Genomic DNA, 12,651 nt, shown 5'->3' with positions numbered 1-12,651 from the left:
GCTATGATGTGCCATGCACTCTTACTCCCTTCACACCAGAGCCTTAAAGCCACGCGTAGCCCCATGGTCTGGTGAGCAAACTTCAGAGAAGCCTTTTCCTGCTCTCCTCACAGCTCCTGGCCTGCTCCCTGCCACGGGCAAAAGGGCAGTAGCCAGGCAAGCTAATTTGGAGGGTTTAGCAGGGGCTTAGGCCACGGCAGGGTGCTGTGCTGCCACGTTGCACAGCTGGGCTCTCCACTGCTAATAGTTTTTTCTCCAGCAGCTAAAGCCAGCAGTCGGGCACGGGGCAGAGTGGTTTATAAAAGCAAAGTAAGGACACAACAAGGCTGAGAGCCCTGGTCCTCTGGGGTTGGAGAGGCCAGCTCAGCTGGCTGATGGGAGTTTTCCCTGCCATAGATAAATCCCTCTCTATGTTTAGGGTGTTTTTTTATCTGCAAATGATGAGCACACCATTGAGGGGGCAGGGTGTGTGCAGGGAGCAGGGGTTGGCAGGTGGTAGCAGCATTCAGCTGCTCCCAGACAGGGCTTGTGGGGCAGCAGCAGAGCCTGCTGTGGGGCAGTGGGGCTCCTGGCAGTGGGGCTCCTGCCAGCCCCAGTCAGGCCCTGGTGGGGCTGGCTCACACTCCTCGGCTCCTGAAGCTCCTCACACTTTCACCTGTGTTAAATTTGGAGTTGGGATTAGTACTGGGATACTATAAGTAGTATAAATCCCACTAGAAGGTAACTGAAACAATTGCCTATTTCTTCTTGAGATTAAAACCCCCCAGCCTGTTGGTGGAACTGCACATCAATGCCTTTGGGCAGTCCCCATCAACTGGCACACTTCTTCCACTGCCTCGCAGACAGAGCACTTCCAACCACTCAGCTGTTAAACCCTATGCATTTTAAGAGCCACTCAGTGAAATTACTTCCTAGAGAACACTATTAAATGCCTATTTCAGACAGTGCCTGGGAAAAGTGATTCAAGAGCTCTGTGGGAGCTGGTCCAGCCACACCACACAATGCTCATCCAAGCAAAGCACCCACGAAACTCCCCAAATCCCACTGGACAGAGGAGCTGCAGTGCTGGGGATGGTACCTGGAGCTGTGAGCTTGTCCATGGGGGCTACCAGCACCAGCAAACTGCAGCCTGTCCCGCAGCCACCATTTTATATATTTATACACAGCACTATATACAGATGGCTTTTGGTTTCTGCTGTAGCTCAGATGACAACTGCAGGCAGGCTGGTGGGGGAGAAATGGCAATGGGCACAAGCTGGAACATAGGAAGTTCCATTTAAATATGAGGAAAAACTTCTTTATGGTGAGGGTGACAGAGCACTAGAACAGACTGCCTCCCTGGTTGTGGAGTCCCCGTCTCTGGAGATACTCAAGACCCACCTGGATGCAGTCCTGAGTAATGTGCTCTGGACTATACTGCTTTAGTGGAGGAGTTGGACTAGATGATCTCTAGAGGTCCCTTCCAGCTCTGACAATTCCATGATTCCATGAACATGGGCTGTGCTGAAGACCATCGCCAGGGCAAAGAGCTTATGGTGGTCTCTGGTTTCCAGTGCATCTGGGAAGACCTCTCCCACTCTTGGTTAGTCAGTCTTACTCACCACTCCATGCAGCAGGCAGTGTCTAGCCCAGCTGCTGTGCCACAGACAAACAGCTGAGAGATACTTCTCAAAATGATTAGAAAATGCTAAGTACACAGGGAAAGTAATTTTCTTGAAACCTCCAGTGGCTGTGAAAGAGCTGGACACAGGTGGATGAATTTTGCTCTGATGGGGTTGGGCTGGAGAAAGCTGGGCTCTTGCAGCCAGCTCTTCACCACCAAGACATTCAGGTGAATTGACTTCCTTCCTGATTGCCCAGGTGTTTTCTGCCTGACACAAAGGAGTAGGGCTCAGGGGCTGGCTCTCACATGGCAGCTTGCCCCACCTGGGACTTGTCCTCAGCAGGAAAGTGTCAGTGCTGAACTTCTCCAACCCACAGCAAGACAGGACTGCTCCATCACTGCTTGGGCAGCCCTCCTTTGGCAAGTTAAATGCTCTAATTCCCAAGTAATTCCTTACTTACTTAGATTTTCTCAACTCCTGGATTCTTGTTTAAAAAGTCATCTGGCAGACAATAAAGTGGTTGATGAAAGTGGTTTACTGCAAGAGACATGGCCAGCACAGGGTGCAGCAGGAGCAGATGTGCATGAAGATCTCTTCCCAGGTGTCCTGGGCTCACGAGGTTGTTAGTGCCAGCACTTCCAGCTGGATTTCCAGGACACTCCATCATGTAACAGAATCACAGGATGGTTGAAGTTGGAAGGTAACTCTGACTGTCAGCTGGTCCAACCCCCAGCACCTCCACAACCTCCCAACTTGTGCCAGTGCTTGGCTACCCTCACAATACAATGTTACCTGATGTTCACACAGAACCTCCTGTGTTTCAGTGTGTGCCCATTGCATCTGGTTCTAGCACTGGGCACCACTCTAGAGCCTAGCTCCATCCTTTTTGCACCCTCCCTTTGGGTATTTATATACACTGATAGATCTGTGAAACCTTCTCCAGGCTGAACAGGTCCCAACTCTCCAAGCCTCTCCTCATAGGAGAGTCCAGTCCCTTAATCATCCTTTGGCCCTTTGTTGGACCCTGTCCAGCAGTTCTATGTCACTTTTGTACTGGGGAGCCCGGAACTCAGTGCAGTACTCCCAGGTGTGGCCTCAATAGGGAAGGATCCCCTCCACCAGTCTCCTGGCAATACTTTGCCTCACACAGCCCAGCAGACATCTCACCTTCTTTTCAGCAGGAGCACATTGGTGCCTCATATGCAACCTGTTTTCCACCAGGAAAACTCCCAGGTCCTTTTCTGCAGAGCTGCTTTCCAGCTGGGCAGTTCCCAGCATGTACAGGTGCATGGAATTGTTCCTCCCCAAGTGCAGAACTTTGCACTTCCCTTTGTTGAACTTCATGATGTTCCTGTTGGCCCATTTCTTCAGCCTGTTGAGGTTCCTCTGGATGGCAGCACAACCTTCTGGTCTATCAGCCACTCCTTCCAGTTTAGTGTCACCTGCAAACTTGCTGAAGGTACACACTCTGGCATGTGACCAAGATTGTTAATGAAGATACTGAACAGGACTGGACCCAGTATTAACCCCTGGGGTACACCACTGGTCACTGGCCTCCAATCAGACTTTGTGCCAGTGCTCACCACCCTCTGGGCCCAGCCATCCAGACAGTTGTCAGTTTGCCTCACTGTCTGCTCCTCTGTGAGCATCTTAAAGAAGACTGTGTCAAAGGCCTCACTGAAGTCCAGGTATACAACATCCACTGAGCTCCCCACTGCCTACCAGGCCAGGCATCAAACTCATGTTTTGGTTCGGGGTTCTGCTCAGTCTCTCGGTTTTTGGTAGCATGAACTTCTCTTTTCTTATTTTCAGAAAGTTTTCTGGGCCCAGAAACAGGAACTCAATCCCCAGTATGCACTGATACACCCCACAGCAACAGAAATCTTATCTCATACATAGGAATATTTATTTTTTTTTCCTTCTTAAAAATGTACAAAAAATAAAATAACTGTATTTACAGTTTATCAAACCCCTCTCCCAGTTGCAACACTATTAAGTTACATAAGCTATTTCCTTAATATAAAAGCACACTATTTATACATAAAGGTTCCTTGTTTGCCAGAAAGACGGCTTGTCACAAACTTTGGCACAAACATTCCTGTTTGTATCTTGTCTCAATTCATAGGAAATGGAAGAGCATATAAAACATTCCATAAGCTTTACATTTTAAAAGTCGTAAGATATTCCTTTCCAGTTCTATATCAATCAATATACAGTATCTGTGACAGCTGGAAAGTTTAGTTTTTACTAATTGTTTGAATTAATTTACAGCATTTAAACAATCCATAGACTGAAAGAGGAGAATATACAAGAAAGACACTTGATCTCTGAATTCCACTGACCAAAAGCTTCATGAGAAAGGTCACATGAGGGGGGAGGAAAAAAAAAAAAGTTATTTTCTTTGTAGTTTACATTCAGTGATAAAAATAACCCAAAATGCCTTGATGGAGATATCACCATACATCAACAAAGCTTCAACAAGCTTCAAAAGTGCAAGGCTGCACTTTGTTTTAGGGATATCAGCACCTGACCGTGTAGAAAGAAACTGAAATTTGAGATTTGGGGATTTCATAATAAAGCATCATAATTATTTCATAATAAATGGATGGACACAGTGCCAAAGCTGTAGCAGCAACCAAAATTACAGCTTAGAATTCTATTCTCCTTTTTGCTCGTCTCTCTCCCAGTCTTTCACAACACACCACCTACGGACACTGTGCTGCTCCAGTTCTTCACAGGGAAAAGGAGCTGAGCAGCACATCACCCTTCTGGCTGCACTAGTTAAGATTCTAGACTGTTGTCTTGAAGAAGGAAAAGAAATGAGAGTTTTGTTCCTTTAAATAAACAACCACAGCAGTGCCAAAGAGACAAAAGGAGGGAAGGCAGATATTCCTGTCCCCTGCTGAACAACAGCCACATCTTTATCCCATTTGAAGATCCAGTGTTAATACTTTGCATTAAACAAAAGCAACATGTATATTCTACACAATATACATGCAAGCACTTTGTACTTCTCAAGACCTTTGAATCAAGCAGGGAACAAGGCAGGCCAGCGCTTCAGAAGTTTGCATTATTTGTACTGGCCCTTCCCCATCACTTTGGTAGCCTGCTCTTGACCAACAAGCCTTTAAGTGGTGAACCCTGGGAGCTTGCAGCTTGCCACGACCAGCATCCAAGTTTCAGTGGTTCTCCAGCAGCTGATGATTTAACTACAATCAAAAGGGTTCAGGGTGATGTGCTTAATTGTAATGACTTAGTTGCTTGCAGTGCATCTGGAGCAGATAAAGTTAAGGGAGCTAATCTTTAACAAGCTCTAGTTCTTTTTTAAAGATACTCCTACTATCAGGGTAAATCATACTCGTCTTCCTCAACTCTGCTACCTTCACTGAGACTGTAACAAGGTACTAAAGGTAGGAGTATCAGCTCTCTTGTAACACTAATTTACACACTTTAAGATGTATTTAGAAAAGCTTTCAGTTAATTTTGAAAGCGACTTCCCTTCCCTTTGCTTGCCTAACTGAAAGTTCCTAAAACAGGGATGGAAAGATAGCTCCTTAAGCCCCAATATTTTCTGGAGCATTGCACTTCTCACTGATCCTACACTGCTCCTCAGCACCAGATGCTGCAGCATCCAACAGATCCCAGCTCATCTCCACCCATATAAGACAAGAATGTCATATTAACCTGAGTGTTGGTGCTGCCAGGACAGCCCTGTCCTTCTTTGTGGACCTCAAATTCTCACTGTCCTCTTTTAATGAAGCACATCACAACCCAGGCCAGTGTCAGGAGCCACAGGCATTCCCTGTAAGAGAGCTTAGACAGCAGGTTTGTTGGGGGCAGAAATAGAACTCAACTCCTGTGTACATTTATTCCTATGCTTCACCTGCAGCTTCTACCCAGAAATTACGACCAACCGAGAGATCCCTTAGGGTCTCACACACCTTCAAACAACAGGAAAATACAAGAACCAACACCATGGCTCACCAGTCCTGTGTGCTGGTCCCAGTTCCTAATGCCACCTGCCAAAACTGTCCTTTTTCCTTAAAAAAGTACGTAGGCTAAGTCAGCACAGACTTTTTATCTGAGCCTGAGCCAAATGAAGACAAGCTGAACCACTCTAAGTCCCCTATCTTCCCAGGATGTCTGCTTTTAAGCAGGGTAGCACGAGCATCTTTGTTGGAGCACGTATTTATAAAAAGACAATGGAAGTGTTACATAGCTCTGTATCAGAAGGAGAAAAAAACACTTGACGAAAGAAAAAGAAAGGGGAGGAAGGGAGAAAGAACAGACACTTTGCAGTTGTCTGTGAATTCTGGATATGTCAGCCCTGTTGCTAATGATCTGTACCTTTCATAGGTTCTAGTCACAGAGAAACTTCAACACGCACCTAACATTTGTATTTGAAATACAGAGTTTAATGGGATACTCTTGATAATGAAGTTAAGAAAGTATGCAAGAGCTTGCAGGACAAGTGATGCATAAACATGGATGAATTAGACAGCTCAGCTATCCGAACTACTTTGTTTGGATGTAAATAGTTCCACACACCTCAAAGCACTAGAGAATGAGCCCTGTTAAACCAGGCAGTGTTTCTTTATGCCATTAACCAACTAATGAAAAAAAGATTCTGTGACTAAATGGAAAAAATATTTCAGAAGAAAAAAAAAAAAAGAAAAACTCTAAAGGCTTCATGAAGGAAAGGACCCACATTTCTGTCTGTCACACAGGATCCACACACGGTGCATGGAGAATGAAACACTGGAACTTGTAGGATTGTATGCTGAGAGGAGCTTTCTACAATAGCCAGACGAACTGAAAAGGAGAGACAGAGGTGCTAGGTTTGGATGCACAAAGGATTTCAGATCTTGAACCCTTTTCCTGGTATGATTTTAGCCTGCAACTTTCTTTCTCACAGAATTCTTGAGACAGAGGTGGAATTTGATGGAATAATAACCTTTTAGTTCAACTTGGGTTCAGATCCAGCCCTTGTGAGAGAGACCTATCTCCACACCACACCTGTGGGCTACTCAGTCTCTACTGGTAAAATTGTTTCAGTTTCAATAAAATATTTACATCAAGCCCAAGTTTATACCTTACCCTCCTGTCCTAGGAATCAAAACAATCATTCAATGGAGATACAAGAGCAAGTTTCCTTTACGAAGAGTTTGAAGTCCTGTTTCCTACAGTCTGGAGGAATGCTTTAATAAGCAGGCTGCTGCAGAAAGCAACTTTACCTCCACAGGCTTGACAAAAGCCCATGTTGAGAGTCCCTGCTTCATCATCAGAACAGGCAAAAGTCCCTTCTGTACCTTTAGGCACACTAGGCAGCAAACATGTGCGTGCCTCTAGGATTTGATGAGAGCTGCATGGGGCACTCAGGGATTTACAGCTGGGACTTGGGCACCTAAGGGGGTCCCATTGTGCCAGAGCACTCCAAAACCACAGTTTGCCCCAATATTTCAGTATAAAACTGGGTGGACAAGGGTGAAGCATATGAGTGCAGATGCAGTTACCAGCTTCTCAGTAGACATTCAGCAGATTGCAGAAATCTAATCCTCTAGGAAAGATTCTGTTAAACCCTAAACCCCAATACATACAGAAAACATCGTGGCAGTAAACATGCCCACATACAGTAGTTAAAATATATTATTGCATATTATAAACATTATATACAAGGTTAAAATGGTTTTCTTACCATTTACTTACAAGTGACATTTTGTAGCTGAATGCTTTACTTACAAGTCCTCATTGTTACATGCTGAGAACTACCAGAGGTATTTGGCAAGACTATACACTATAGAGAGATACGGACCAGTCTGAGCAAGGGAGCTCTGTCAGCCACTTTTCCCATCTTTAGCACTGCACCAGTTTTTTAGCAATGACTGAGAACTACTGGTAAAAGTGATTCACACCTGATTTCTGAAACTAGATCATCATGATTCCTTGTCTTAAAATTAACTTATCCACACTGCAGTATGGATTTAAATCCTGCATTTCACATTTGCAGTGGGTCATCTGGTTACAAATCCAGGGGCTGGTAACTGCTTATACACTAAGAGAGTGGGGAACAATAAATAAGGGACCAGGTTAACATGAGTGGCTTTATGCTTGACAAACTCAAGTCTATATGCAGTGTGTTGAGAATGGACAATATTTTCAAAGCAGTTTTGTAACAGTTTCTCTGGGGAATCTTCTGCTTTCCAAGAAGAATGAAATGCTGTGGTTCCTTACAAAAGGGCTCAGCTTGAGGCTAGATCTCTGTCAGCGTGATCTTGAAGCCTTCAACCATGCTCTCCATGTGCAGGATGAACGTGTCCTCATTGGAGTAGTGCTCAATAATGTTGTCATCCATATTTACCAAGATACTGGTGACAAAGGCAAAAAACAGGTATTTTTATGAACCAGGACACTGCAAGGAAAAGCCACGCACTCTATGGCATGTGCTTGCTTCACTACAGTGTGAATAAACAGACTCCAGCACAAGACAGTACAGGCACAACAGTGAGAATCATCATCAAGATCTGTCCCCTAGTCCCTTAGATTAGAGGCTGCTACTTGCCAAAGTAGTTAAGGTAAGAGACATGCCAGTGCTGGGATGTTAACCCACTTTATAAGCTGCCAACAAGGCGAGCTGCACTCCAGATCCCTGGCAGACCCAGCAAGATGGTGTTTCCCATGCCTGGTGTTGGCTACCCCAGATACAGTTCCATGCATGAGCTGCTGCTCCTTTGCAGTGGGGGAAGTAGTGTCATTTGTGCTTTGCTCACAGGTGTAGAACTCAATTTGGATGTGAGAATATCAACAACAAATATTAAAAGTGTACATATAGAATGTTTTCCTCACTCTTTAGGGTAAAGTGTTTCTTCCATCAAATACAACCCTTGGAAACAGTGTTAGAAAGAAGCAAAACATGAGAAGTTTCATCCTCTCTTGTCAAGAGCTAAAGAAGCCCCCAGACAAAACAACTCCCTAAGCTAGAGTTACAGGTGAAAATCAACGATTTATTTAAAATTATAGCACTACAATACTATGGTCGTTTAGAAGTAAAAAAGTTAAAGTGGAAAGATTCAGATTTATGGCAAGGAGTAGTAGTCTAGCTATTCTAAAGTCACAGCTGTAATGCTCACATCTAAATTTACTCAGCTGAAACTCTTGCAGCAAGCACTGCCTGCCTGCTTTTTAGATTTGGGAAGCAGCCTGCTTCTTCCTAACACTGCAGGAAAACTCCACACTCCATTCACAGCAAAGGCTGTCCCTCTCCCATGCTAGTGCTCCACCATGTCAAGTGTATAGACTGCAGAACAGACTTCATTAAAATACATTTTCCAAACACAAAATCTGTACCTTCATAGTAAGCCCATGAATAATGGGTGAGAGACATACTGGAGATTTATGTTTCCTCCTCTGTCACTCCTTGCTGTCTCCACAGACAGTAATATTTCAGGGTTACAGATATGTCTCCTGAAAGTGTTTCTACTGCCCAGCATCACATAATACCATAGATTATCATAGAACAGTTTGGGTTGGAAGGGACCTTAAAGATCATCTAGTTCCAACCCTCCTGCATGGGCAGGGACACCTCCCACCAGACCAGGTTGCTCGAAGCTCCATCCAACCTGGCCTTGAACACTTCCAAAGAGGGGGCAGCCACAGCTTCTCTGGGCACAACTTTATCATGATGCCCCCAGCATTGCTGGCAGCTCTGAGTGCCTCTAAAGGACCCTGCAGTAGTCCCTAGTCAGTTAGTTTACTTACCCCTTTTTGCTCTTCTTATAAAGTTTTGCAATCTTTTCAACTGGAAGCCCATACTTCTCTGAGATCTGAAATAATAATTAAAAAAAATAAACATCATTCAATAATGACAAATATGAAGTGATCACCTCTTTCTTTACATAAGGCATTACAACACTATCTCTGCCAACTTCAACAGGATAGCTATACAGAAAAGTCACTCGCAACCATACCAGGGATTCATTTAAAGATGATTCAGGGAGGTATAATTCTAAATATCTTGATAAAAAAACCACAATTGTTTCCATCCAGAAATTTAGATGCTATAGTTTTCATAGGGTGTGAGTCATCAAAACTGCCTCAGCATCTCCTACTGCTCTGCTCAACACTCTTCCCAGCTTCAGATTTTACCAGGGAATTTCAACCTGATAGCCACCTTTCTGCCCTTTCTTACTCTGATTCTCTGGGCTTTGGAAGCAAAGTCTCCTTCCACTGGGCAGAAAGCAGATAAGCAGTAACACAACCAGCTGATGGATAGATGGATCAACAAAAAAATGTGCACATTTCTGTTTCTCAATGACATTTCAACATTTGTTAAGCTAACAGGACTCTCCATGGTACTTCTTTTGTCTGTAAAGTATCTTCAAGGCACATTTTATTGTGGGAGGGCTACACATATGCTACACATAGGATTAGGAAGCTTCTGTATTTTAAGGGAGGTGACTCAGTCTGATTACTGGGGTGGCAAAATGAGAACACCTTGGCTCACAAAACATCACCTGAGTACAGACAATCAAGATGCTGCAGAGGTGTTAACAAGGTAAAGGACTTCTAAAATCAACCTCTTGACAGCTACTCAAATTATAAAGCAGAAAATATAGCAAAACTTTTGATAGAAGAACTACTCAGCTGACAAATTACCCTCACTAACAAGCCCTTCACTGGGATGATTTGGCATTGCCTACAGGAGTGTCTTAACTTTTTTGGATGTCCATTCTGCTGTGAGCCTGTGGTGTGCTCATGGAGATAGTGTCCCTGATCTCACAGTCTGAGCAAAGTTTCATTTCAAATTATGACTCTTCTTTGAGGGAACAGGTCCCACAGCTCATACTTAGAAGAGGATTGTCCCAAAAGGTAAAATAATTATGGAAAAATAACTTTGCGAGAGTCATTAATGCTATGTGATACTCTCTGGCCAGTTAAAGTAAGTTTCCTGCTCTTCCCAGGTGAAATAAAGTTGCAGCTAAATAGCTGACCATTTATCTTCTGCATTAGAATTGAAACAATTAAAAAATTCAATTAAAGACTGCCAAACATCAGTCACTGTAAAATCTTTTATTTGTGTTTGTGTTCAGACTTCCACTGAGAAAAAGTGGTATTTTGGAGAAGTAAATTAAAGCAATTAGCGTTAAATAGAAAATGGAAATAAAGTAATGCACAAACTCAACCACAAGGACAAAGAGCCACAGATTGAACCCCAAGCACAGCTCCCATCCAGAGAGCCAGGATTCTGTGAGAGAGAATTTACTAGCCTATACTTGCCTACCATCACCTATAAATTGTATAATTGTGATCTTACCTAAGACACAATTTTGTACTTAAAAGAATACTATAATTCAGCAATTCTGAAGAACACATAAAGCTTCTTTTACACTGCAAACAGTTTCCTCTTACCACAGTGTACATCGGTAGCTAACAGAAAGGGGAGGATGTAAATAAGCAGGAACTACTGATAAGGTACTCTAGACCCATCCAGTCCCTAAGTTTTACACCTGGCCAAAAAACAAATACAAATTAAATTGGGGGTTGTATTTTCTATTTCAGTATTAGTGACACCAGCATGTTTCACTGCTTTTTTGGATATGTTGCTGGAGGTACTGATGTTAGTCCTGGTTCCACGTTCTCACCTGCCTTGGGAGAGACCTAATTCAGCATGAAGTTTGCACAAGCTCGTAGGCTGTACGGTCCCACTCTCCTTGCTGTGGGGAACTTTGTATGTTCATGAGAAGAGGGGCTTCACCCCACTTGGCTTATATATCACACAAGCATCCTCACTATCAGACTACAAACTAATCTTTTTCACTCTGATCTCTACCTAGCCTATGCAAAAGGCCCTATGTAGCCTATGGAAAAGCTATGTAACCACATGCACAGAAGAGAAATACCTCCATAACATCCATATATATGGAGCACACACATTCCATAACATACTCAGCTTATCTGAAGCAAGTTCAAGTCTTTGCTCCTAACAAGGCAGAACAAGGGTGACACAACATCATGGTTTGCCATACCCCTGTGTGGGATGTCCTAACCTGTTTCAGCTCCTGTAGGCACTCACACCCTGTCCCTCACTCACACTCTAGCCCTGGCTACCACCGTGTTTCAAAGTCTCCCTTACTTCAGTGCCTCATCTTGTGCTGCCCATGGAGGGCAGCTGCCTGACCTGAGGCTGGTGACTCCGCTGGGGTACCCACAGCCACACTGTGAGGACAGATCTTGACTGTCTTAGAGAAGTTCTCAGATGACCTTTCACGTTCTCCTCTTATTCCTTCATACCTTCTAGAAAGACACCAGATGAACCATCTGGTGATGAACTTTTGTATCTGTGGCTTTGCTGTATCCCTAAATTTAAGCTTTCATGTAAAACAACAACAAAAATGGCTCCATTACATCAGATTGTTGAAAATTCCTTTGTAACAGGCAAGAGGAAAACCAACCTGAAACTGTGGAAAAGTCACAACTGTCTGAAAATGAGGAAATTATAGATCTCCGGGCTGTTAACTCTGAAGCATAGTGACCTTGTAAAGATCAGTACTTGAAGACACTTTTCACTGACTCCATGCAAATAAAACAAGTGGGGAGAAATATTCCTGTGCCAAGGAGGTTTAATAGTAGCTAATATGCAGCATTCTGCACATTCCAGCATAAAACTTTCCTAGAATATCTGGGATACCTAACACTCAGGCATTCCAAATGTTGCTCAAAGTGGTTTTGGACTCTGGGACAGCACTTCCTACGTAAGTGATGAGAGGTAGGGCTGAGAAAGCCTTGCCTGTCACACTGCCCATGACAGGTGTGGGATTTATATAACACGCAGGGATTAGTGAGCTTTGCAAAAGACTTCGAGCTGACTGAACAAGCACATTTCTCAGGAACCTCTAAGGATTCAACCAATTATACAAAGCAGTGAGCTGTGGACACAAGGCTTAAAGGGGGTGTACAGGCGAGCCTCCCACTCACAGGCTCAGAAAACAAGTCTCCACTGCAAATGTGTTTCAGAAGGGGGTGTTAAGTGAGATGCCCTAGCAGATGCTAG

General features: G+C 43.9%; 1 protein-coding gene across 1 annotated transcript in view; it reads right to left on the bottom strand.

Moving 5' to 3' along the window:
• Nucleotides 1-7,597: 7,597 nt before the first annotated feature.
• GRHL2 (grainyhead like transcription factor 2) overlaps nucleotides 7,598-12,651 on the bottom strand; it is a 58,055-nt gene continuing 53,001 nt past the window's right edge. The window contains exons 15-16 of the mRNA XM_051610299.1: nucleotides 9,360-9,424; nucleotides 7,598-7,969 (exon numbers count right to left, since the gene is read on the bottom strand). Of these exons, the coding sequence (XP_051466259.1) occupies nucleotides 7,855-7,969; nucleotides 9,360-9,424 (180 nt within the window). The 3' untranslated portion in view covers nucleotides 7,598-7,854. The remainder of the gene's footprint in view (nucleotides 7,970-9,359; nucleotides 9,425-12,651) is intronic.

This window comes from Apus apus, chromosome 2 (genome assembly GCF_020740795.1).
Source record: "Apus apus isolate bApuApu2 chromosome 2, bApuApu2.pri.cur, whole genome shotgun sequence".
In the NCBI taxonomy this organism is placed as follows: Eukaryota; Metazoa; Chordata; class Aves; order Apodiformes; family Apodidae; genus Apus; species Apus apus.
Note: the sequence above shows the minus strand (reverse complement) of the source record. Positions and strands in the feature narration are given on the sequence as shown.